At 44.1% G+C, this 23,196-nt stretch overlaps 1 protein-coding gene across 2 annotated transcripts in view; it reads right to left on the bottom strand.

Annotated features, from left to right (window-relative positions):
• Positions 1-296: 296 nt before the first annotated feature.
• Positions 297-23,196, bottom strand: part of LOC117515570 (gliomedin-like) — a 65,723-nt gene continuing 42,823 nt past the window's right edge. Inside the window, exons 9-13 of one of the 2 annotated variants that reach the window (XM_034176188.1) lie at positions 18,637-18,726; positions 13,746-13,814; positions 4,255-4,380; positions 4,011-4,161; positions 297-3,873 (exon numbers count right to left, since the gene is read on the bottom strand). In XM_034176188.1, coding sequence (XP_034032079.1) covers positions 3,417-3,873; positions 4,011-4,161; positions 4,255-4,380; positions 13,746-13,814; positions 18,637-18,726 — 893 coding nt within the window. In that variant the 3' untranslated portion in view covers positions 297-3,416. The remainder of the gene's footprint in view (positions 3,874-4,010; positions 4,162-4,254; positions 4,381-13,745; positions 13,815-18,636; positions 18,727-23,196) is intronic. The other variant, XM_034176189.1, reaches the window with a different exon arrangement.

A 23,196-nucleotide genomic window follows, 5' to 3' on the forward strand; every position in this document is an offset into this window, starting at 1 on the left:
ATTGAGAAACATTGTTCTTAAACCTTTGGACTATTTTTTCATGCAGTTGTTCACAAAGTGGTGATCCTCACCCCATCTTTCCTTGTGAACGACTGAGCCTTTTTATACCCAATCATGACACTCACCTGTTTCTAATTAGGTGTTCTTTGAGCATTCATCAACTTTCTCAGTGTTTTGTTGCCCCTGTCCCAGCTTTTTTGAAATGTGTTACAGGCATCCATTTCAAAATGAGCAAATATTTGCACAAAAACAATAAGGTTTATCAGTTTGAACATTAATTATCTTGTCTTTGTGGTGTATTCAATTGAATATAGGTTGAAGAGGATTTGCAAATCATTGTATTCCATTTTTATTTACATTTTACACATCGTCCCAACTTCATTGGAATTGAGGTTGTATCTATATTGTATCATCATTCTAGAATTGTCTATGAGTAAAACATTGCAAAACTTTATAGCTTTGGACATATCACAGAGAAGGTAAATGCATTTTCTTAGTAAATTTCACTGTATATAATATGTGCCATGAATGTGTTCAACACAAGGCAAATAGCATCCAAGTCAGTAGTTCGTCATTCAGTCAATACTTTGCCTTTCACCATAGTTTTGGTCTCAAATGAAAGCTAATGATTTATAGTTGTAATATTAGTGCTTAATCTAGGCCCGGATACTTCAGTTTTTATTACAAAAAACTACTCATAAAATTTTTGGACATTTTTTGGTCCAGGTAAGGGTTGTGTATATGGTTGTACTGTAAGCCATATAGAGAAGTGCCATTTTATGTTACCTAAATGAGATGGGTATCATATTAAAGTAGAGAAAATGGGCTTTTTAGAAATATATAGATGGATATGGTTGATATATGTATAGGTATTTAAAGAAGCTTAAAAACTGCAAAAATTCAGCCCACGTACAGCACTTGAGTAGCTTTTAATCTTTAGGTGACTATTGCGCCAAAAGGTACATCGGGAATGAGTTATTTTCCTGTAAGTATTTTCCAATAAGGACATTATAGAGGTTGAAAAAAATCAAGTGGCATTTTGTTGCGGCGGGGGGGGGCGCTGCATGGTAGGCTATCTCAGCTCCCGGTCTATCAAGACTGGCTTGGGAAACTGCAGCTCCCTTATTTCACCACCAGGAGGTGGGCCACTCTCTATACTGCAGGCATCCCAGCACAGCATTTCATTCATTTATTGTAAATAAATATATTTTTCCTTTTGAACTCCTCTCCGTGTCCAGCTCCCTGCATGTGGGCCCATAGTCTGAAACGGTTCGGTTCGACCCGAACCCCTAAGCATAACAATTAAAGGCCCCTTCACACATAACATGATGTTGGTCGAAAGAAGCAGAAACCAGAAGAAAATCGGTGAACAAAAAACGAAATGGGGAACCGCAAAACATTCCACCTGCTGTTGGGAGGGACACACAATCGAACAGGCATGCACAATACAGCGGCGACGGTTTCGTGCATGAACACAGTGCGAGCATCTAGAATGTGTTGCACCCCAACAGGCCACTGCTGTGGAGAAAAAAATAAAAACCACACACCATAAAAAAACACAGCAGTTTACTGAATTCCTCTTATTGAGCTGACAATACAAGTATGAACCTTCTGTTCTTCTGTAGATGACCTATGGTCATAGACATGAAGACATGAAATGACATGAATGAAGCAGTGCGCTCCCATCATGTCCACATCTGCTGGCCTGGTGTGTCCAGCCGGCCCTACGTGTGTGTCTAGTGAGCGGCACGCATGTCCATCGAGTGTGGCCGAAGGAGAGACACCGCGTCATGTGGACCAGAGTTCATGTGGGTGACATGACATTCAGATCGCCAGCTGAGTGTTCACATGATCATACGGTTCTTTTCACATGGAGCAGCCTGCTGGTGTGCGTGCTGAGTGGTCGCTCCAGCCTGTGGCATAGGCGATATATGTTTTTATGTATTTCCACATGAGGCCAGCAAGCACACGCATGCGCCTCATGGTGTAGAGTTGTAAGGTCATGTCCTTCATAATACGGTCGTGTTCTTCAGCTGTGACTTGCTGGTCCAGAGATTTCAACAGCTGCTGCTGTTTGCAGACACACCCACCTGTTCGTTCAGCACACAGTACAAAGTGTCACTCTCTGTTTCTGTGTTCTGTGATTAATTAATTTAGTTATTTGTCCTGTAATTGTGTATGTAGTTATTGTAATAATTATTTATATACCTGTCCTGGCTGTGGTCTCTATGTTTTTAATGTAACACATCGTGTGCATTTCCAGTTGTCAGTGTGTGACTGGGTGACGATCAGCTGAGAATGGCCTTGATGTGCCATTTGCGCTCAGATGTGGCTGTGCCGGTCCCCATGTGATAATGTCTGTATATCAGCATTTCATGCAAGTGTGCCCCCCCCCCCCGCACGCCACATATGTTGTGGGGGGGGGGGGCAACACACGCACGCCACACGTGTTGGGAGGGGTGCGACACACACACGCACGTTACGCACACCACATGTGTTGAGGGGGGAGTCAACACTGACACGCCACATGTGTGTTGCTTGGCAATGCCACACTCGAGGGGCAGTTAGACAATTTTTCACAGGCAGCTCGAAAGTGTTCCTCTACTCTCTATTTTTGTGGCTCTGCGAATGGCCCCACATTTTCTAAGTCCTCCGCGAGTCGTATTGGATGTTCATGTGTGGCACCTGCCGAGAGAGGGATCGAATGAGCACTCGCAGGGCTCTCTGTCTTTCGGCTGCTGGTGTACACGAATGGTTGTGGCGATGGGTGTACGAGGCGTTAGAGGCGGCTCCGATTTTTCACGAATGGCATACGATTCCTCCTTCATGCACCATGTGTGAAAGGGCCCTAAAAAGTGCATCAAAACATAATTTGGTGAAGAAGCTGGGCGTGGTAGTCCTCAGCTGACATGGTTACACATGGTGTGTAGTTGTGAGATTGGTTGAAAATGACATTGCAGGCATTTCCAACCTGATGGTGAAATGAACCATCAGTTCATGGGCAACTTGTGTGAAGCGCCTTGAGGCAACTTTGTTGTGATTTAGTGCTATATAAATTAAATTAATAAAATAAAATTAATTGCATTGGCGGACATTCCTGAACTCAGCGTGCTTGTTGCATGCTCCCTCAAAATTTGTGACATCTGTTGCATTGTGTTGTGTGATAAAACGCCACTTTTTAGAGTTACTTCTCATTGCGTCCAGTCCAAGTGTTGCATTTACATTTTTGGTGAATCACTGTACACAATATAAAGGGCAGTAAACACAATACATTCATCTAGAGTTAAAAGAGAGAGAGACCGTTTTACATAAGATCAATCAATATACTGTATTGTGTGTACAGGACTGTCATTTTTAAGCAAAATCAACAGACTTTAGTCCATTTATTATTCCCTTTGCAGGCCCTGTGATTATCATCATTCCACTGTAACTTTACATGTTGTCACACTGCTGTTGTTCCACAAATACAAACGCTGTGTATTTGGATAATATGACAGCATAGCCAGAATGCCATCAGCAGGTCTTAAATCCACACTCGTATCAAGTGGACTCTCTTTCTTTAAATCAAATGCATATGTAATTTTTTTGTCAGTGATGTCTGTGACGTAGAGCACCCCACATATGATGAAAGCATTTCCTGCTTTAACTGTGGGGTAGGCTGTGTTAATGACAGACTCAACGGAGAACGTCTCGGGGTCCATCTGTGCAACCATCGTATTATCATCTGTGTCTGAGCCAAAGATGACCCACAGTCCGTTTTCATCCACAGCAAACTTAAAGTATGTCTTTGAGTTCCGGAAAAGATAAGTCAGGTTTTTGTATCTGGCATTTTCAATTGTCAGTGTTGTTGTTCTTCTGGTGTCCAGGTCGAATCTGCCAAATCAAAATGTTCACACTGGATCAGATAAGAAGCTGTGAATGAAATATGTGACAGCACGAACATCAAATATACTGATGATGGGTATGTTAACGCCAAGAACATTAGGTTCTTGTCCCACACAAACACTTACTTTGTCAGTTTGTTTGTTCCTGCATTGTGGAAGTAAAACGAATTGTTGTAAATGACGTGACCACAACCCTGATAGAACCTCTGGATGTCTATAATCTTACTGCTTGGATCCTGAATTGCTGAAATGTTCCTGTATTCAGCAATAACTCGACCTGGATGAGAAACATTTTTATACTCAGCGCACGAAATTCAACAAAAACTCTGGAAATAAAATGACATTTGTAGTTTGTTTCTGTGTAAGTCACCTGAAAAATGTTCTGTCAGCCAAAACAGACTTTCATCCAGTTGAGATGCATCCGACATCCAGGCGCCAAACGTGCTTTGCATTTTAGTGACATTCTCTGAGCACACTATGGCTTTAAGAAGGCATTCTAAACAAATGAAGACAAAAATACTATTATATATATGTACAGTGGGGTAAAAAAGTATTTAGTCAGCCCCTGACTGTGCAAGTTCTCCTACTTAGAAAGATGAAAAAGGTCTGTAATTTTCATCACAGGTACACTTCAACGATGAGAGACAACATGAGAAAAAAAAAAATCCAGGAAATCACACTGTAGGATTTTTAAAGAATTTATTTGTAAATTATGGTGGAAAATAAGTATTTGGTCACCCACAAACAAGCAAGATTTCTGGCTCTCACAGACCTGTAACTTCTTCTTAAGAAGCTCTTCTGTCCTCCACCTGTTACCTGTATTAATGGCACCTGTTGGAACTCGTTATCTGTATAAAAGACACCTATCCACGGCCTTAAACAGTCAGACTCCAAACTCAACCATGGCCAAGACCAAAGAGCTGCCAAAGGACACCAGGAAGAAAATTGTAGATGTGCACCAGGCTGGGAAGAGTGAATCTACAATAGTCAAGCAGGTCGGTGTGAATAAATCAACTGTGGGGGCAATTATAAGAAAATGGAAGACATAAAAGACCACTGATAATCTTCCTCGATCTGGGGCTCCACGCAAGATGTCATCCCGCGGGGTCAAAATGATCATGAGAACGGTGAGCAAAAATCACAGAACTACACGGAGGGACCTGATGAATGACCTGCAGAGAGCTGGGACCAAAGTAACAAAGGCTACACACTACGCAGAGAGGGACTCAAATCTGCAGTGACAGGTGTGTCCCCCTGTTTAAGCCAGTACATGTCCAGGCCCATCTGAAGTTTGTCAGAGAGCATATGGATGATCCAGAAGAGGATTGGGAGAATATCATGTGGTCAGATGAAACCAAAATAGAACTTTTTGGTAAAAACTCAACTAGTCATGTTTGGAGGAAGAAGAATGCTCAGTTGCATTCCAAGAACACCATATCTACTGTGAAGAATGGGGGTGGAAACATCATGCTTTGGGTCTGTTTTTCTGCAAAGGGGACAGGACGACTGATCTGTGTTAAGGGAATAATGAACGTGGCCATGTATCATGAGATTTTAAGCCAAAACCTCCTTCCATCAGTGACAGCATTGAAGATGCAACGTGGCTGGATTTTCCAGCGTGACAATGATCCCAAACACACTGCTCGGGCAACGATGGAGTGGCTCCGTAAAAAGCATTTCAAGGTCCTGGAGTCAGTCTCCAGACATCAACCCCATAGAAAATTTGTTGAGGGAGTTGAAAGTCCATGTTGCCCAGTGACAGCCCCAAAACATCACTGCGCTAGAGGAGATCTGCATGGAGGAATGGGCCAAAATACCAGCTACAGTGTGTGCAAACCTGGTGAAGACTTACAGGAAACATTTGACCTCTGTCATTGTCAACGAAGATTATGTTACGTATTAAGTATTGAGTTGAACTTTTGTTCCTGACCAAATACTTATTTTCTACCATAATTTACAAATAAATTCTTTAAAAATCCTACAATGTGATTTTCTGGATTTTTTTTTTCTCATTTTGTCTCTCACAGTTGAAGTGTACCTATGATGAAAATTCCAGACCTCTCTCATCTTTCTAAGTAGGAGAACGTGCACAATTAGGGACTGACTATATACTCTTTTGCCCTACTGTGTATATGTATGTATGTGTGTGTGTGTGTGTGTGTGTGTGTGTGTGTGTATATATATATATATATATATATATATATATATATATATATATATATATAGTGTGTGTGTGTGTAAGTACTGTATGTATAGAGAGAGATTGAAGGACAAACAGACAACACAGAGACAGTACCCTCTAAAATATGCGAAGAATACAGCAAAATTTGTTATTTCTGTACGCATTTGGGTTTGAGATCAAAAGTTGAATATTAGAAGAAAGTTTAGAGATTTAGCTTTTTATTTCCTGGTATTGACATTTACATATACAGTATATGTTAAACATCATTTTCATATTCAACTTTTTCAACTCAAATGTCTTCAGCGCACAGCAAAAACAAATCATTTGGCCAGAACCTACTGAGCAGGCTGTAAGGGCCCTATCTTTCAATCAGTGCAAAGCAGTGCACGGCACAGCGCAAGTGTCGTTGCTCATTTCTGACAATGCAGTTGTCATTTTTAAGTTCAGTGCACTCATCCTTGCAGTCATGAAGTACAACCCAACTCCAATGAAGTTGGATGTTGTGTAAAATGTAAAAAAAAAAAAAAAAAAAAAAAAAAAAAACAGAATACAATGATTTGCAAATCCTCTTCAACCTATATTCAGTTGAATACACCACAAAGACAAGACATTGAATGTTCAAACTGATAAACTTTTTTATGCAAATATTTGCCCATTTTGAAATGGATGCCTGCAACACATTTCAAAAAAGCTGTGGCAGTGGTATGTTTATGACTGTGTCACATCACCTTTCCTTCTAACAACACTCAATAAGCATTTGGGAACTGAGGACACTCATTATTGAAGCTTTGTAGGTGGAATTCTTTCCCATTCTTGCTTGATGTTCGACTTCAGTTGTTCAACAGTCCGGGGTCTCCATTGTCATATTTTGCGCTTCATAATGCGCCACACATTTTTAATGGGCGACAGGTCTGGACTGCAGGCAGGCGAGTCTAGTACCCGCACTCTTTTACTATGAAGCCACACTGTTGTAACACATGCAGAATGTGGCTTGGCATTGTCTTGCTGAAATAAGCAGGGACATTCCTGAAAAAGACGTTGCTTGGATGACAACATGTGTTGCTCCAAAACCTGGATGTACCTTTCAGCATTGATGGTGCCATCACAGATGTGTAAGTTGCCCATGCCATGGGCACTAACACACCCCCATACCATCAAAGATGCCTGCTTTTGAACTTAGCGCTGGTAACAATCTGGATAGTCTTTTTCCTCTTTTGTCCAATTTGAAATGTGGACTCATCAGACCACAACACACTTTTCCACTTTGTGTCTGTCCATTTCAAATGAGCTCGAGCCCAGAGAGGACGGCGGCGTTTCTGGATGTTGTTGATGTATGGCTTTCGCTTTGCATGGTAGAGTTTTAATTTGCACTTGAAGATGTAGCGACAAACTGTGTTAATTGACAATGGTTTTCTGAAGTGTTCCTGAGCCCACACGGTAAGATCCTTTACACAATGATGTCGGTTTTTAATGGAGTGCCACCTGAGGGATCGAAGGTCACGGGCATTCAGTGTTGGTTTTCTGCCTTGCCACTTACATGTAGAAAGTTCTCCAGATTCTCTGAATCTTCTGATTATATTATGGACTGTAGATGATGGAATCCCTAAATTCCTTGCAATTGAATGTTAAGAAACATTGTTCTTAAACTGTTGGACTATTTTTTTCATGCAGTTGTTCACAAAGTGGTGATCTTCACTCCATCTTTGCTTGTGAACAGCTGAGCCTTTTGGGGATGCTCCTTTTATACCCAATCATGACACTCACCTGTTTCTAATTAGGTGTTCTTTGAGCATTCATCAACTTTCTCAGTGTTTTGTTGCCCCTGTCCCAGCTTTTTTGAAATGTGTTACAAGCATCCATTTCAAAATGAGCAAATATTTGCACAAAAACAATAAGGTTTATCAGTTTGAACATTAAATATCTTGTCTTTGTGGTGTATTCAATTGAATATATGTTGAAGAGGATTTGCAAATCATTGTATTCTGTTTTTATTTCAATTTCACACAACGTCCCAACTTCATTGGATTTGGGGTTGTATTAAAGTGAAGTGTATTCAGGTGCAGTGTTGGTACTTTGTTATCATGAGGCAGCAGAAGTCAAAGGCAGCCCAAGAAAAACTTGGCCTAAAGTGGAGTGCAGCAGTTTAGGAGTTTGCGCTGGTGCTGTGTTTCACTGCATCAACGGCACCATGGAAAAGCTTTGGCTTCTGGATGGAAGCCACCCAGGCAGACAACCAGTCCACTCCCACATCTCTAAAATGATCATCTATCTGCCATAGCCAGGTGAAATGTTAGGGTCCCCTTGTCCTTCTCCAGCCAGTGCGGACCTCAACACTGAGGCTCCTCTGTGCTGGATCATGCACAGAGACACGCACCACATGGGCTAAATGTTGAAGCTGATGCTCCCTCTCAATGCAAGTGATACTCCACATCGTAGTCTCCCTCAGCAATCACTGATTTGAAACAAACCCAAGGGTTGTCAAAAAGACCTAAAACCAAAGTCATCCATGTCATCACCTTTGGTCACTAGTTAACATCCAACTCTCACAGCCACGCAGTGAGACAGGCAGCACCAGGACCCTAAAAACATGGACCTTTGTTCACCTGCAAAGATATCAGCATTGTCAAACACCTCTGTCCAGTGACTTCATTACTCCATAGGTTCTTCCCAGGCATCTCTCAAGCTCAAAGGCTGAGGACCCAGAGACATGAATGTCACTGCTGAGATAAGTGAATGTCTACAAGTTCAACACTTTCACCACATACAGATATACTTCTGATGGCTGAATCCAGGAAGCCATTAAATGCCTGGATCTTAGTCTTGATCCAGGACAATCACAAACCCAAACACTGATTCGTCATTCAGCTTCACAAGCACTGCAATTAGAGTATTCAGTGATTTTGCAAAGATCACAGCATCATCCATGAAGTCAAGGTCAGTAAATCTTTTCTTGCATAAAAGGGCATAAAATTCAGATATGCCTTACATCCAACAGGCGGATTCACAACACATACACACTGTGCTTATATATATATATACACTCAACAAAAATATAAACGGAACACTTTTGGTTTTGCTCCCATTTTGTATGAGATGAACTCAAAGATCTAAAACTTTTTCCACATACACAATATCACCATTTCCCTCAAATATTGTTCACAAACCAGTCTAAATCTGTGATAGTGAGCACTTCTCCTTTGCTGAGATAATCCATCCCACCTCACAGGTGTGCCATATCAAGATGCTGATTAGACACCATGATTAGTGCACAGGTGTGCCTTAGACTGCCCACAATAAAAGGCCACTCTGAAAGGTGCAGTTTTGTTTTATTGGGGGGGGATACCAGTCAGTATCTGGTGTGACCACCATTTGCCTCATGCAGTGCAACACATCTCCTTCGCATAGAGATGATCAGGTTGTCAATTGTGGCCTGTGGAATGTTGGTCCACTCCTCTTCAATGGCTGTGTGAAGTTGCCGGATATTGGCAGGAACTGGTACACGCTGTCGTATACGCCGGTCCAGAGCATCCCAAACATGCTCAATGGGTGACATGTCCAGTGAGTATGCCAGCCATGCAAGAACTGGGACATTTTCAGCTTCCAAGAATTGTGTACAGATCCTTGCAACATGGGGCCGTGCATTATCCAGCTGCAACATGAGGTGATGTTCTTGGATGTATGGCACAACAATGGGTCTCAGGATCTCGTCACGGTATCTCTGTGCATTCAAAAATGCCATCAATAAAATGCACCTGTGTTCTGTGACGCCACACACACTGTCTGCCATCTGCCCTGAACAGTGTGAACCGGGAATCATCCGTGAAGAGAACACCTCTCCAACGTGCCAAACGCCAGCGAATGTGAGCATTTGCCCACTCAAGTCGGTTACGACGACGAACTGGAGTCAGGTCGATACCCCGATGAGGACGACGAGCATGCAGATGAGCTTCCCTGAGATGGTTTCTGACAGTTTGTGCAGAAATTCTTTGGTTATGCAAACCGACTGTTTCAGCAGCTGTCCGAGTGGCTGGTCTCAGACGATCTTGGAGGTGAACATGCTGGATGTGGAGGTCCTGGGCTGGTGTGGTTACACGTGGTCTGCGGTTGTAAGGCTGGTTGGATGTACTGCCAAATTCTCTGAAACGCCTTTTGGAGACGGCTTATGGTAGAGACATGACATTCAATACACGAGCAACAGCTCTGGTTGACATAACTGCTGTCAGCATGCCAACTGCACGCTCCCTCAAATCTTGCGACATCTGTGGCATTGTGCTGTGTGAAAAAACTGCACCTTTCAGAGTGGCCTTTTATTGTGGGCAGTCTAAGACACACCTGTGCACTAATCTTGGTGTCTAATCAGCATCTTGATATGGCACACCTGTGAGGTGGGATGGATTATCTCAGCAAAGGAGAAGTGCTCACTAGCAAAACCAAAAGTGTTGCGTTTATATTTTTGTTGAGTATACATATATATATATAAGCACAGTGTGTATGTGTTGTGAATCCGCAAGGCATATCTGAATTTTATGCCCTTTTATGCGAGAAAAGATTTACTGACCTTGACTTCATGGATGATGCTGTGATCTTTGCAAAATCACTGAATACTCTAATTGCAGCGCTTGTGAAGCTGAATGACGAATCAGTGTTTGGGTTTGTGAAAACAACCAACCAAGCACAAATGGAAAAACACAACACTCTGGGATATACAACCCCTGGCAAAAATTATGGAATCACTGGCCTCGGAGGATGTTCATTCAGTTGTTTAATTTTGTAGAAAAAAAGCAGATCACAGACATGACCACAAACTAAAGTCTTTCAAATGGCAACTTTCTGGCTTTAAGAAAACACTATAAGAAATCAAGAAAAAAAAGATTGTGGCAGTCAGTAACGGTTACTTTTTTAGACCAAGCAGAGGAAAAAAATATGGAATCACTCAATTCTGAGGAAAAAATTATGGAATCACCCTGTAAATTTTCATCCCCAAAACTAACACCTGCATGATATCAGATCTGCTCGTTAGTCTGCATCTAAAAAGGAGTGATCACACCTTGGAGAGCTGTTGCACCAAGTGCACTGACATGAATCATGGCTCCAACATGAGAGATGTCAATTGAAACAAAGGAGAGGATTATCAAACTCTTAAAAGAGGGTAAATCATCACGCAATGTTGCAAAAGATGTTGGTTGTTCACAGTCAGCTGTGTCTAACTCTGGACCAAATACAAACAACATGGGAAGGTTGTTAAAGGCAAACATACTGGTAGACCAAGGAAGATATCAAAGCGGTCAAGACAGAAACTTAAAGCAATAAGTCTCAAAAATCGAAAACTGCACAACAAAACAAATGAGGAACGAATGGGACGAAACTGGAGTCAAAGTATGTGACCGAACTGTAAGAAACCGCCTAAAGGAAATGGGATTTACATACAGAAAAGCTAAACAAAAGCCATCATTAACACCTAAACAGAAAAAAAACAAGGTTACAATGGGCTAAGGAAAAGCAATCGTGGACTGTGGATGACCTGGATGAAAGTCATATTCAGTTGATGAATCTCGAATCTGCATTGGGCAAGGTGATGATGCTGGAACTTTTGTTTGGTGCTGTTCCAATGAGATTTATAAAGATGACTGCCTGAAGAGAACATGTAAATTTCCACAGTCATTGATGATATGGGGCTGCATGTCAGGTAAAGGCACTGGGGAGATGGCTGTCATTACATCATCAATAAATGCACAAGTTTCCGTTGATATTTTGGACAATTGAAAGGATGTTTGGGGATGATTAAATCATTTTTCAAGATGATAATGCATCTTGCCATAGAGCAAAAACTGTGAAAACATTCCTTGCAAAAAGACACATAGGGTCAATGTCATGGCATAGGGTCAATGTCAATGAGCAGATCCTGATTTGATGCAGGTGTTAGTTTGGGGGATGAAAATTTACAGGGGTGATTCCATAATTTATTCCTCAGAATTGAGTGATTCCATATTTTTTTCCTCTGCTTGGTCTAAAAAAGTAACCGTTACTGATTGTCACAATCTTTTTTCTTGATTTCTTATAGTGTTTCTTAAAGACAGAAAGTTGCCATTTGAAATGACTTTAGTTTTGTGTCATGTCTGTGATCTGCTTTTTTTCTACAAAATTAAACAACTGAATGAACATCATCCGAGGCCAGTGATTCCATAATTTTTGCCAGGGGTTGTATAATGGCTGCTCTCTGTTGTGTGTTGGGGGGTTTGGCTGGATGTTTTTGTGTTGTTTTCTTTTCTTTGCTCTCCAGGTGGTATGCAAACTGGTTTTTGTCTGTGGAGACGGTGCTGGCAGAAGAGTCCTTCACCCTCATCAGCATTATTAGCTGCACCTGTGGAGGATGTTCACGTGCAGGCCTACTGACTCGCAGCACCTGTGGATGATGCTCACGTGTAAACTTAAAGACTTTCAGCTGAAGCAGATAATGAGATGGCGTTCTGCATTTAAGCCATGAGTGGTTCAAGCAGAATTGCCGGGAACTCGACCTTGTGACGTTCGTTTGTGAGACGCTGAGGACCGCGCCAGGGTTTGACACATCGTGCCTGTGAAGGAGGACGGGTGAGGGACACATGCTGTCAGCACACATCAGAGGTGATTATTGTCTGAATGATCGTTAATAGTAATTTGGCATTTTGTTACACAGTATATTTGAACATTGATGAGAATTGTGCAGTTTGCTTCTCACTGCCGTGGCGTACGGACTGATGATCCTCCACCTGTTGTGAGAAGCTGCTCATTTACATAAAGCTTAAATTCAGACCTGAATGTGTTGCTGATAGTGTGTGCCTCTGAAGGATATTTGCTGTAGCTCTGTTGACTTACCTCACCTTTTCCATCCTTCACAGAGTCAGTTTGTCGTGTCCACCTGGGGGGTGTTTGGCGGTGAATCTGAGTCCAGAAGCGCCGAGGCTTCGATCCTTTTGGGCGCTGGAGATCGTGCCGTCCTTCACTCCGCCAGACAAACCAAATATTTATGTTGTACACTAATTATTGCACTGGAGGGGAAATAAAATCGTTTTGTTTGTGGAACCGCTTTCTGGTTATTTAGCGCTGGGTTCGGTCAGACGTTGGTCCGCTCCTCAACTTGCGTCTGCACATAACAGCTCTCTACTATAAATGCGCTTTGGCATATTGATGTAAATCCCTTAATTCCCCAGAAAACCTCTCATCTGAGTCTGCAGTCTGAAGACCAGCACCCTGGTCCTTCAAGAGGACTATTGATGACAATGTGATTGGTATATTTGATATTATGCCCTTCACACACACTTGATTAATTGAATAAATGGGTCCTCTGCAGCCTACACACTACTTGCGCTCAAATTTTGTGCCCTCTAAATCAGGCATCTGCAACCGTGCTCCTGGTAGGCACCTGCCCAGCATGTTTACAACTCTCTCTACTCCACCCACAGCTAATTAACTCAATCAGGTGTAGACAGTCAATCAAGAGCTGGGAAACACCAATGCTAATTCATCAGGTGTGACTAGAGTAGGCAGACATGGAAAATCTGGTGCCATCCAGGAGCAGGGTTGGCAAGACCTGCTCTAAATAGTAAAGTCACTTGTGCTATGTGCTTTAGACCGTGCACCACAGATAACCAAGATAGGGCCCAATACATACTGTTGTGACATCAGGCTTTATTTCGCATTACCAGTTTTAGTCCACCGCTCATTAGCTGTAACTTTTGCAATTTCACTGTTCTGTAGCGGGTATGAAGAGTCTAAAGAAACACAAATCACCAATCATTTTCAACAAAACTATGGAACATATATATCCTACTTATATTCACTTTAATTGTTGCAACAAACAACATTTTCACACATTTTGACTGACCCAATTTGGTAACTTTGCCTCTGTACACCACCACAATGGAGTTGAAATGAAACAATCTTTGGGGACACGGCTGGCAACCACCCAGACAGATAACCGAACCATCCCCTATAAGTAGCCATTTAATCAAACACCCCACCTGTTACAGGTACCAGCCACTTCATTCGGTCCTCAATGCATGGACCTAGTTAGAGCTCATTTTGTCTTCAGGACTAGTTTAACTGTATTAATTTCCATGGGATAGATTCAACAAGATGCTGCAACCTTCTTTAGACCTTGTAGTTGTTATTGACATGGTAGCGTCATGGAGTATCCACACCAGTACACCACCATCACCATAATGGAATTGTTGATACAAGGCAGGAAGGTTCCTTGCTTTCAAATTAGAACAATACCATCTGACTGTTGCAGCACGCACTGAGACTTATCCAAACAGGCAACACTGTTGGAGTTACCCACTGTCCAATTCTAGTGAGCCCATGCCTCCCACAATCTCAGTTTTCTGTTTTTTGTTGACAGGAGTGGCACCTAGTGTGGTCCTTTTCTGCTGTCATCCATCTGCTTCAAGGTGCAATGTGTTGTATGACGTTCAAAGATGCTCTTCTGCAGACCTTCACTGGCTGCCTTTCTTTTGGCTTGAACCAGTTTGGCCCTTCTTCTCTGATGTCTGCCATCAGCACAACATTTTGACCCAGACAACTGCCACTCAGTGGACATTTCTGCTTTGGAACATCCCATATAAATGTTTGTGCATGAAATTCCCAGGCAGTCAACAGTTTGTGACATACTCGTACAGTAATGTCCAGAATAATAGTAGTGCTATGTGACTAAAAAGATTAATCCAGGTTTTTAGTATATTTCTTATTATTACATGTGAAACAAAGTACCAGTAGATTCAGTAGATTCTCACAAATCCAACAAGACCAAGCATTCATGATATGCACACTCTTAAGGCTATGAAATTGGGCTATTAGTAAAAAAAAAAAAGTAGAAAAGGGGGTGTTCACAATAATAGTAGTGTGGCATTCAGTCAGTGAGTTCGTCAACTTTGTGGAACAAACAGGTATGAATCAGGTGTCCCCTATTTAAGGATGAAGCCAGCACCTGTTGAACATGCTTTTCTCTTTGAAAGCCTGAGGAAAATGGGACGTTCAAGACATTGTTCAGAAGAACAGCGTAGTTTGATTAAAAAGTTGATTGGAGAGGGGAAAACGTATACACAGGTGCAAAAAATTATAGGCTGTTCATCTACAATGATCTCCAATGCTTTAAAATGGGGGGGGGGGGGAAAAACAGAGATGCGTGGAAGAAAACGGAAAACAACCATCAAAATGGATAGAAGAATAACCAGAATGGCAAAGGCTCACCCACTGATCAGCTCCAGGATGATCAAAGACAGTCTGGAGTTACCTGTAAGTGCTGTGACAGTTAGAAGATGCCTGTGTGAAGCTAATTTATTTGCAAGAATCCCCTGCAAAGCCCCTCTGTTAAATAAAAGACATGTGCAGAAGAGGTTACAATTTGCCAAAGAACACATCAACTGGCCTAAAGAGAAATGGAGGAATATTTTGTGGACTGATGAGAGTAAAATTGTTCTTTTTGGGTCCAAGGGCCGCAGACAGTTTGTGAGACGACCCCCAAACTCTGAATTCAAGCCACAGTTCACAGTGAAGACAGTGAAGCATGATGGTGCAAGCATCATGATATGGGCATGTTTCTCCTACTATGGTGTTGGGCCTATATATCGCATACCAGGTATCATGGATCAGTTTGGATATATCAAAATACTTGAAGAGGTCATGTTGCCTTATGCTGAAAAGGACGTGCTCTTGAAATGGGTGTTTCAACAAGACAATGACCCCAAGCACACTAGTAAACAAGCAAAATCGTGGTTCCAAACCAACAAAATTAATGTTTTGGAGTGGCCTGCCCAATCCCTGGACCTAAATCCAATTGAGAACTTGTGGGGTGACATCAAAAAAGCTGTTTCTGAAGCAAAACCAAGAAATGTGAATGAACTGTGGAATGTTGTTAAAGAATCTTGGAGTGGAATAACAGCTGAAAGGTGCCACAAGTTGGTTGACTCCATACCTCGCAGATGTGAAGAAATAATGAAAAACTGTGGTTATACAACTAAATACTAGTTTAGTCATTCACAGGATTGCTAAAAAAGCAGTTTGAACATAATAGTTTTGAGTTTGTAGCATCAACAGCAGATGCTACTATTATTGTGAACACACCCTTTTCTACTTTTTTTTACTAATAGCCCAATTTCATCACCTTAAGAGTGTGCATATCATGAATGCTTGGTCTTGTTGGATTTGTGAGAATCTACTGAATCTACTGGTACCTTGTTTCCCATGTAACAATAAGAAATATACTCAAAACCTGGATTAATCTTTTTAGTCACATAGCACTACTATTATTCTGAACACTGTACGCGTCACTGGCGGCAGCTGAACATGGGCCTGTAGATTCACTCTGTAGGTGCATTGAACAGATAAGTGTGTGGATGCAAAACAACTTTCTCCAGCTAAACTCAGACAAAACTGAGATGATTGTTTTTGGTCCACAGACAGTTTGTTCATATTCTTTCATATTTTGCACACTGATGGTCCCCTTGACAACAAAGTACATGTATATAGTAAAAAGCTGCTACAGCATATAACAAAAACTTATTAATCAGAAAGTGCTACAGAATATTTTAAGCATTTTCAACATTTCCAACCTGTGTCACTGGTACCTCTGTCACATTGTCTGTATTGGTAATGTTCAATTTATCCTATATGTAGCTGTCATTAAAAGTCACCAACTCTATAATAAAAAAAGATAGAATTGTGGTTTATAAATGTTCATTTTATCAAAGCACAGTATGAATGCCTTCTGTTTGTACAAAAATCTTTGACGTAATCTATAATCTGTAATTTGCAGTTGTGCCCAATCAGTTACACTATTTTAAAAGTACGAGGTCTATTAGACAATAAACCGACCCTTTTTTTTTTTTTTTTAACTATATGGATTTGAATGACGTGCGATTCCACCAATCATGCTTGAACCCTCGTGCGCATGCGTGAGTTTTTTCACGCGTGTCGGTGACGTCATTTCCCTGTGGGCAGGCCTTGAGTAAGATGTGGTCCCGCCCTCTTGGCTGAATTCCTTTGTTTCACACGCTGCTCGAGACGGTGCGCGTTGCTTTATCAAAATTTTTTCTGGACCTGTGAGGAATATCCGAGTGGATACTATTCGAGAAATTAAGCTGGTTTTCAGTGAAAAGTTTAACGGCTGATGAGAGATTATGGGGTGTTTCTGTCGCTGTAAGGACTTTCCACAGAGCGGGACGTCCTGCAGCGCTTCCAGGCGCCGTCGTTGGAATGTTTCGACCTGAAAACATCCTAATTTAAGGCTTAATTCACTCAGGACGTCGTGAGAGAACAGAGAAGATTCAGAAGAGGTTGGCATGAGGACTTTATGCGGACATTCCACTGTTTAAGGACATTTTTTAATGAAAGACGTGCGCGCAAATTCGCCGAGTCGTTTCCGTGACGACTCGGCGAATCTGTGTGCGCCGCGACAGGAAAAACACCTCCGTGTTGAAAACTATTTGTAAAATTTAGGCGGCTTTTGATGGCTTTCAACAAGTGAGTAACTGAGAAATTGTTTAACAGCTTTGGCATGTTCCAACTTGCCCGTTAAGGTTTCCAACACGGATGTGTTTTTCCTGTCGCAACCCCCCGCGATCGGGTCCGGCCCGACATGCGACTCTGCCCGCATGTTCTTTCATTACAAAATGTCCGTTAACAATGGAATGTCCGAATAAACTCCTCATGCGGACTTCTTCTGAAAGTTCTCTGTTCTCTGACGACTTCCTGGGTCAACAGAGCCTGAAATGTGGATGTTTTCAACTTGAAACGGCGAGACGCTGCCGCCTCGAAGCGCAGATCGCTGTCAGGCGCCGTAGGCCATCCTTAAAGCGACACTAACAGACCAAAATCTCTCATCAGCCGTTAAAATTTTTACCAAAAACCAGCTGAATTTATCGAATGGTGTCCACTCAGTTGTGCCTTACAGCCTTGGAAAAACTTTGATCAAACAAAGCAGCAGTCTCTGAGCCATTCCTAAACAATGAAAAAAAAAGAGGGTGGGCCACTCCTCACTCAAAGACTGCCCACAGGCGAATGACGTAACCGACAGGCATGAAAAAACTCTTGCATGCCCACGAGGGTTAAAGCATGTCTGATGTAATCACACGTGATTCAAATCCATATGGTTTTTGAAAAAAATAATAAGGTCGGATACTTTTCTAATAGACTTCGTATACTTCAAACAACGCACAGGGTTTAATAGGCTCAAGCCCTCCATGACCTTTAAATAGAGCAAGAAGTTTTAGAAAATAAATGAATGTATATTGTGACTCAACAAATTTTTATCCTTTATCCAAACTTTATCCTTGTCCATGTGTTTTTAAGAGTCACTGTAAACCAATTTCTAAATATTTAGTTAAGGTTTGTAAGAATGCTCCTCTTTCATTATCACCTCAAGAAACTATTACTTAACAGAAAAAAATACTAACAATGTACTAATACTTTACCATTAAACATCAAGTTGTTGCACAGTTTTAGGTGAAAATCATATTTGAATTATTGCAGTTAGATCATGTGATTTTCTTCCATTGAGAAAGGAAAAAGTTAAAAAAAAACTAAATTGATGCCTACCAGATTCCACATGTGCATCCTGAAGTTTCTTATAATCAGTGAAATTAAAGATCTCTTTGGTGTCATTAAACGGATGTGGTGTTGGGAGTTCTGTGGAAACAAAAGGTGAGATCACATGTAATGTTTTTATGAGGTTCCATATGTCAAAATGCATATCAAACAGTCGTCTTGACAACCATGAATCTCACATCACCTTGTGACTCTGCATTTCTCTCCACTTTATAAATCAGTGTTGAATTGAAGAATAAACCTGGCAAATGCACCCAATTATATCCATGCATTATAAAGTACTATAACAATGATGTACGGTGCTGTTGTGTGGGCCGCCAGAAGAGGAGGTACTGCTGGCCCACCACCAGAGGGCGCCCTGCCTGAAGTGCAGACTTCAGGCACGAGAGGGCGCTGCCGCCATGGACACAGCCAGGGGTGACAGCTGTCACTCATTATCTCATGACAGCTGTCACCCATCTACACTTCATCATACTACTCCATAAAACCCGGACGTCATCTCCACCTCATTGCCGAGATATCATCTACCTGTGAAGGTAATTCTCTGCTGAACTGAAAACACTGACTAATAGTCTAAACTTCTTTGCAGCTGTTTTCCTGTAAGTGTTTCCTTATCTGTGGGATTGGCGTTTGGTGTGATCAGCGACAGCTTCGCTTCACACTCCAACCAGATAAGTGGTTAACAGGAGCTGCACGAGTGTGTGATTAGAGGTGGAGGTGACTTTCCACCTTCTGACTGTTTTTGTTACTGGGTGTGTGCACACACCCACATCTCACTGTTTGTGCTCCTCACCAGCAGTACCAGATCCGACAGTCGGGGACGGTGATCACCTGGGAATTCGGGACTTGGCGGCTCCAGTATTCACCAGGTTCGGTGGCGGCGGAAATCGTGTGGTTCCGGCTCTTCTCAGGACAGACGTCTTCTATCCTCGAGCCTGCCCACACGTGACGTCACCTTTGTGTATTGACTGCTATCATATTCTGAGATTGTCTGTATAGTCGTTGTGCACATTCACAACATTAAATTGTTACCTTTTGGCTCATCTATTGACCGTTCATTTGCGCCCCCTGTTGTGGGTCCGTGTCATTACACTTTCCCCAACAGGATATCTCGGCCAATGTCATGGATCCCGAGGGGCGTCAACCATCTGTTGGACAGCCAATGGAAGAGCAGGGTGCACAGGCGTCGGCTGGAGGTGTGATTGGTGAGTTGCAGCATATCCTCACCGCCTTTACCGCTCGGATGGACCTGATGACCGAGCAAAACGTCATCCTTAATCGCAGGATGGAGGCTCTCGCCGCGCAGGTGGAAGCACTCACTCAGGGCGCTGCTGCAGCTCCTCCTCCTGCCGACCCGGTGCCAAATACAGACATTCCACTGGTCATTCAACGACCCCCCCCCCCAACCATCCCCTGAAGTATACATAAGCCCCCCAGAGCCGTACGGAGGTTGTGTGGAGACGTGCGCGGACTTTCTTATGCAGTGTTCGCACATCTTTGCACAACGTCCCGTGATGTACGCGTCTGACTCCAGCAAGGTGGCTTACGTGATTAATTTGCTTCGGGGTGAGGCACGCGCTTGGGCTACAGCGCTTTGGGAGCAAGGTTCACGGCTCCTTACCACTTATACTGGGTTTATGAGGGAGCTCAGGACCATTTTTGATCACCCTAACAGAGGCGAAACCACGTCTACCGTGCTGCTGTCAATGAGACAGGGGCGTCGGAGCGCAGCCGAATATGCAGTCGACTTCCGCATCACGGCTGCGAGGTCCGGCTGGAATATGATTGCACTCCGCGCCGCCTTCATAAACAGACTGTCGTCGGTCCTGAAGGAGCACCTGGTGGCTAAGGAGGAACCGCGGGATTTGGCTGAGCTTATCGATTTGGTTATACGGTTGGACAACCGGTTAGAAGAATGCCGACGGGAGCGAGGCGAAGGGCGTGGTCAGGCACAAGCCGTCCCTCTTCCTCCCGGGTCCGAAAGGGAGCCGTCTTCCCCACGCTCCACAGCCACAGCGCTCCGTGTGGCTACAGCTCCCCCTGCTGACGGTGCTAGGGACACGAGCAGGGCTGCATTCAGACAGAGGAGGCTGGTCCGTGGGGAGTGCTTTGTCTGCGGCTCGAGTGAACATCAGCAGAGAGACTGCCCCAAACGATCAAAACACAAACGCCCGCCCTTAGAGACTGGACTGAGGGGGGGTCAAAACATTCACGTGGGTCATACACATCTGTCTACACGACTCCCAGTTAAAATCCTGAGCGGGGATTTAACCCTTCAAGCCCCAGCACTGGTGGACACGGGGTCAGAAGGGAATCTGCTGGATAACAGATGGGCAAGGGAGGTAGGGCTCCCTCTGGTGGCGCTTTCTTCGCCAGTGAAGGTGCGAGCACTAGATGGCACTCTTCTCCCTTTTATCACACACAAGACACTACCTGTAACCGTGGTAGTGTCTGGGAATCACCGGGAGGAGATTGAGTTTTTTGTAACTCCTTCTACCTCCTGCGTGATTTTGGGCTTCCCATGGATGATTAAACACAATCCCCGAATTGATTGGCCGTCTGGGGTTGTGACTCAGTGGAGCGAAACCTGCCACCGGAATTGTTTAGGATCCTCGGTTCCTCCCGGTGTAAATGCTAATGAGGAGGTTAAAGTCCCTCCCAATCTGACGGCGGTGCCAGTTGAGTACCACGACCTTGCTGACGTCTTCAGCAAGGATCTGGCGCTCACCCTTCCCCCGCACCGTCTGTACGATTGTGCCATTGATTTGGTCCCGGGCGCTGAGTACCCGTCCAGCAGGCTGTACAACCTCTCACGTCCTGAGCGCGAAACAATGGAGACCTACATCCGGGACTCATTAGCTGCCGGGCTGATCCGGAATTCCACCTCCCCGATGGGTGCAGGTTTCTTTTTTGTTGGCAAGAAAGACGGCGGACTCCGTCCATGCATTGATTACAGGGGGCTGAACGACATAACGGTTCGCAATCGATACCCTTTACCCCTGTTGGATTCAGTGTTCACGCCCCTGCATGGAGCCCAAATTTTCACCAAACTGGACCTTAGGAATGCGTATCACCTGGTTTGGATCCTGAAGGGAGACGAATGGAAGACGGCATTTAACACCCCATTAGGTCATTTTGAGTACCTGGTCATGCCGTTCGGCCTCACCAACGCCCCCGCGACATTCCAAGCTTTGGTAAATGACGTCTTGCGGGACTTCCTGCACCAATTCATCTTCGTATATCTGGATGACATACTCATCTTTTCCCCGGATCCTGAGACTCATGTCCAGCATGTACGTTAGGTCCTGCAGCGGTTGTTGGAGAACCGGCTGTTTGTGAAGGGCGAGAAGTGTGAGTTTCACCGCACCTCTTTGTCCTTCCTGGGGTTCATCATCTCCTCCAACTCCGTCGCCCCTGATCCGGCCAAGGTTGCGGCGGTGAGAGATTGGCCCCAACCAACAAGCCGTAGGAAGCTGCAACAGTTCCTCGGCTTTGCAAATTTCTACAGGAGGTTCATTAAGGGCTACAGTCAGGTAGTTAGCCCCCTGACAGCCCTGACCTCTCCAAAAGTCCCCTTCACCTGGTCGGATCGGTGCAAAGCCGCGTTCAAGGAGTTGAAACGTCGGTTCTCGTCTGCACCAGTTCTGGTGCAGCCCGACCCTAGCCGCCAGTTTGTGGTTGAAGTGGACGCCTCTGACTCAGGGATAGGAGCCGTGCTATCCCAGAGCGGGGAGACCGATAAGGTTCTTCACCCGTGTGCCTACTTTCCTCGCAGGTTGACCCCCGCTGAACGGAACTATGACGTCGGCAATCGAGAACTCCTTGCGGTGAAAGAGGCTCTTGAGGAGTGGAGACACCTGTTGGAGGGAGCGTCTGTGCCGTTCACGGTTTTCACTGACCATCGGAACCTGGAGTATATCAGGACCGCCAAGTGGCTGAACCCCAGGCAAGCCCGCTGGTCACTGTTCTTCGGACGTTTTGACTTCCGGATCACCTATCACCCCGGGACCAAGAGCCAGAGATCGGATGCCTTGTCCCGGGTACACGAAGACGAAGTCAAAACTGTGCTGTCGGATCCACCGGAGCCCATTATTCCGGAGTCCACTATCGTGGCCACCCTCACCTGGGACGTGGAGAAGACCGTCCGGGAGGCCCTGGCACGGAGCCCGGACCCCGGAACTGGTCCGAAGAATCGTATGTACATCCCACCAGAAGCCAGAGCTGCAGTCTTGGATTTCTGTCACGGTTCCAAGCTCTCCTGTCATCCAGGGGTGCGAAGGACCGTGGCAGTTGTCCGGCAGCGCTTCTGGTGGGCGTCTATGGAGGCCGACGTCCGGGAGTATATCCAGGCCTGCACCACCTGTGCCAGGGGCAAGGCAGACCACAAAAGGTTCCAAGGACTTCTCCAGCCGCTTCCTGTGCCTCATCGCCCCTGGTCCCATATCGGCCTGGATTTCGTCATGGGCCTCCCGCCGTCCCAGGGCAACACCACCATCCTCACGATAGTGGACCGATTCTCCAAGGCGGCCCACTTCGTGGCCCTCCCGAAGC

Source organism: Thalassophryne amazonica, chromosome 8, assembly GCF_902500255.1.
Source record: "Thalassophryne amazonica chromosome 8, fThaAma1.1, whole genome shotgun sequence".
NCBI lineage: Eukaryota > Metazoa > Chordata > Actinopteri > Batrachoidiformes > Batrachoididae > Thalassophryne > Thalassophryne amazonica.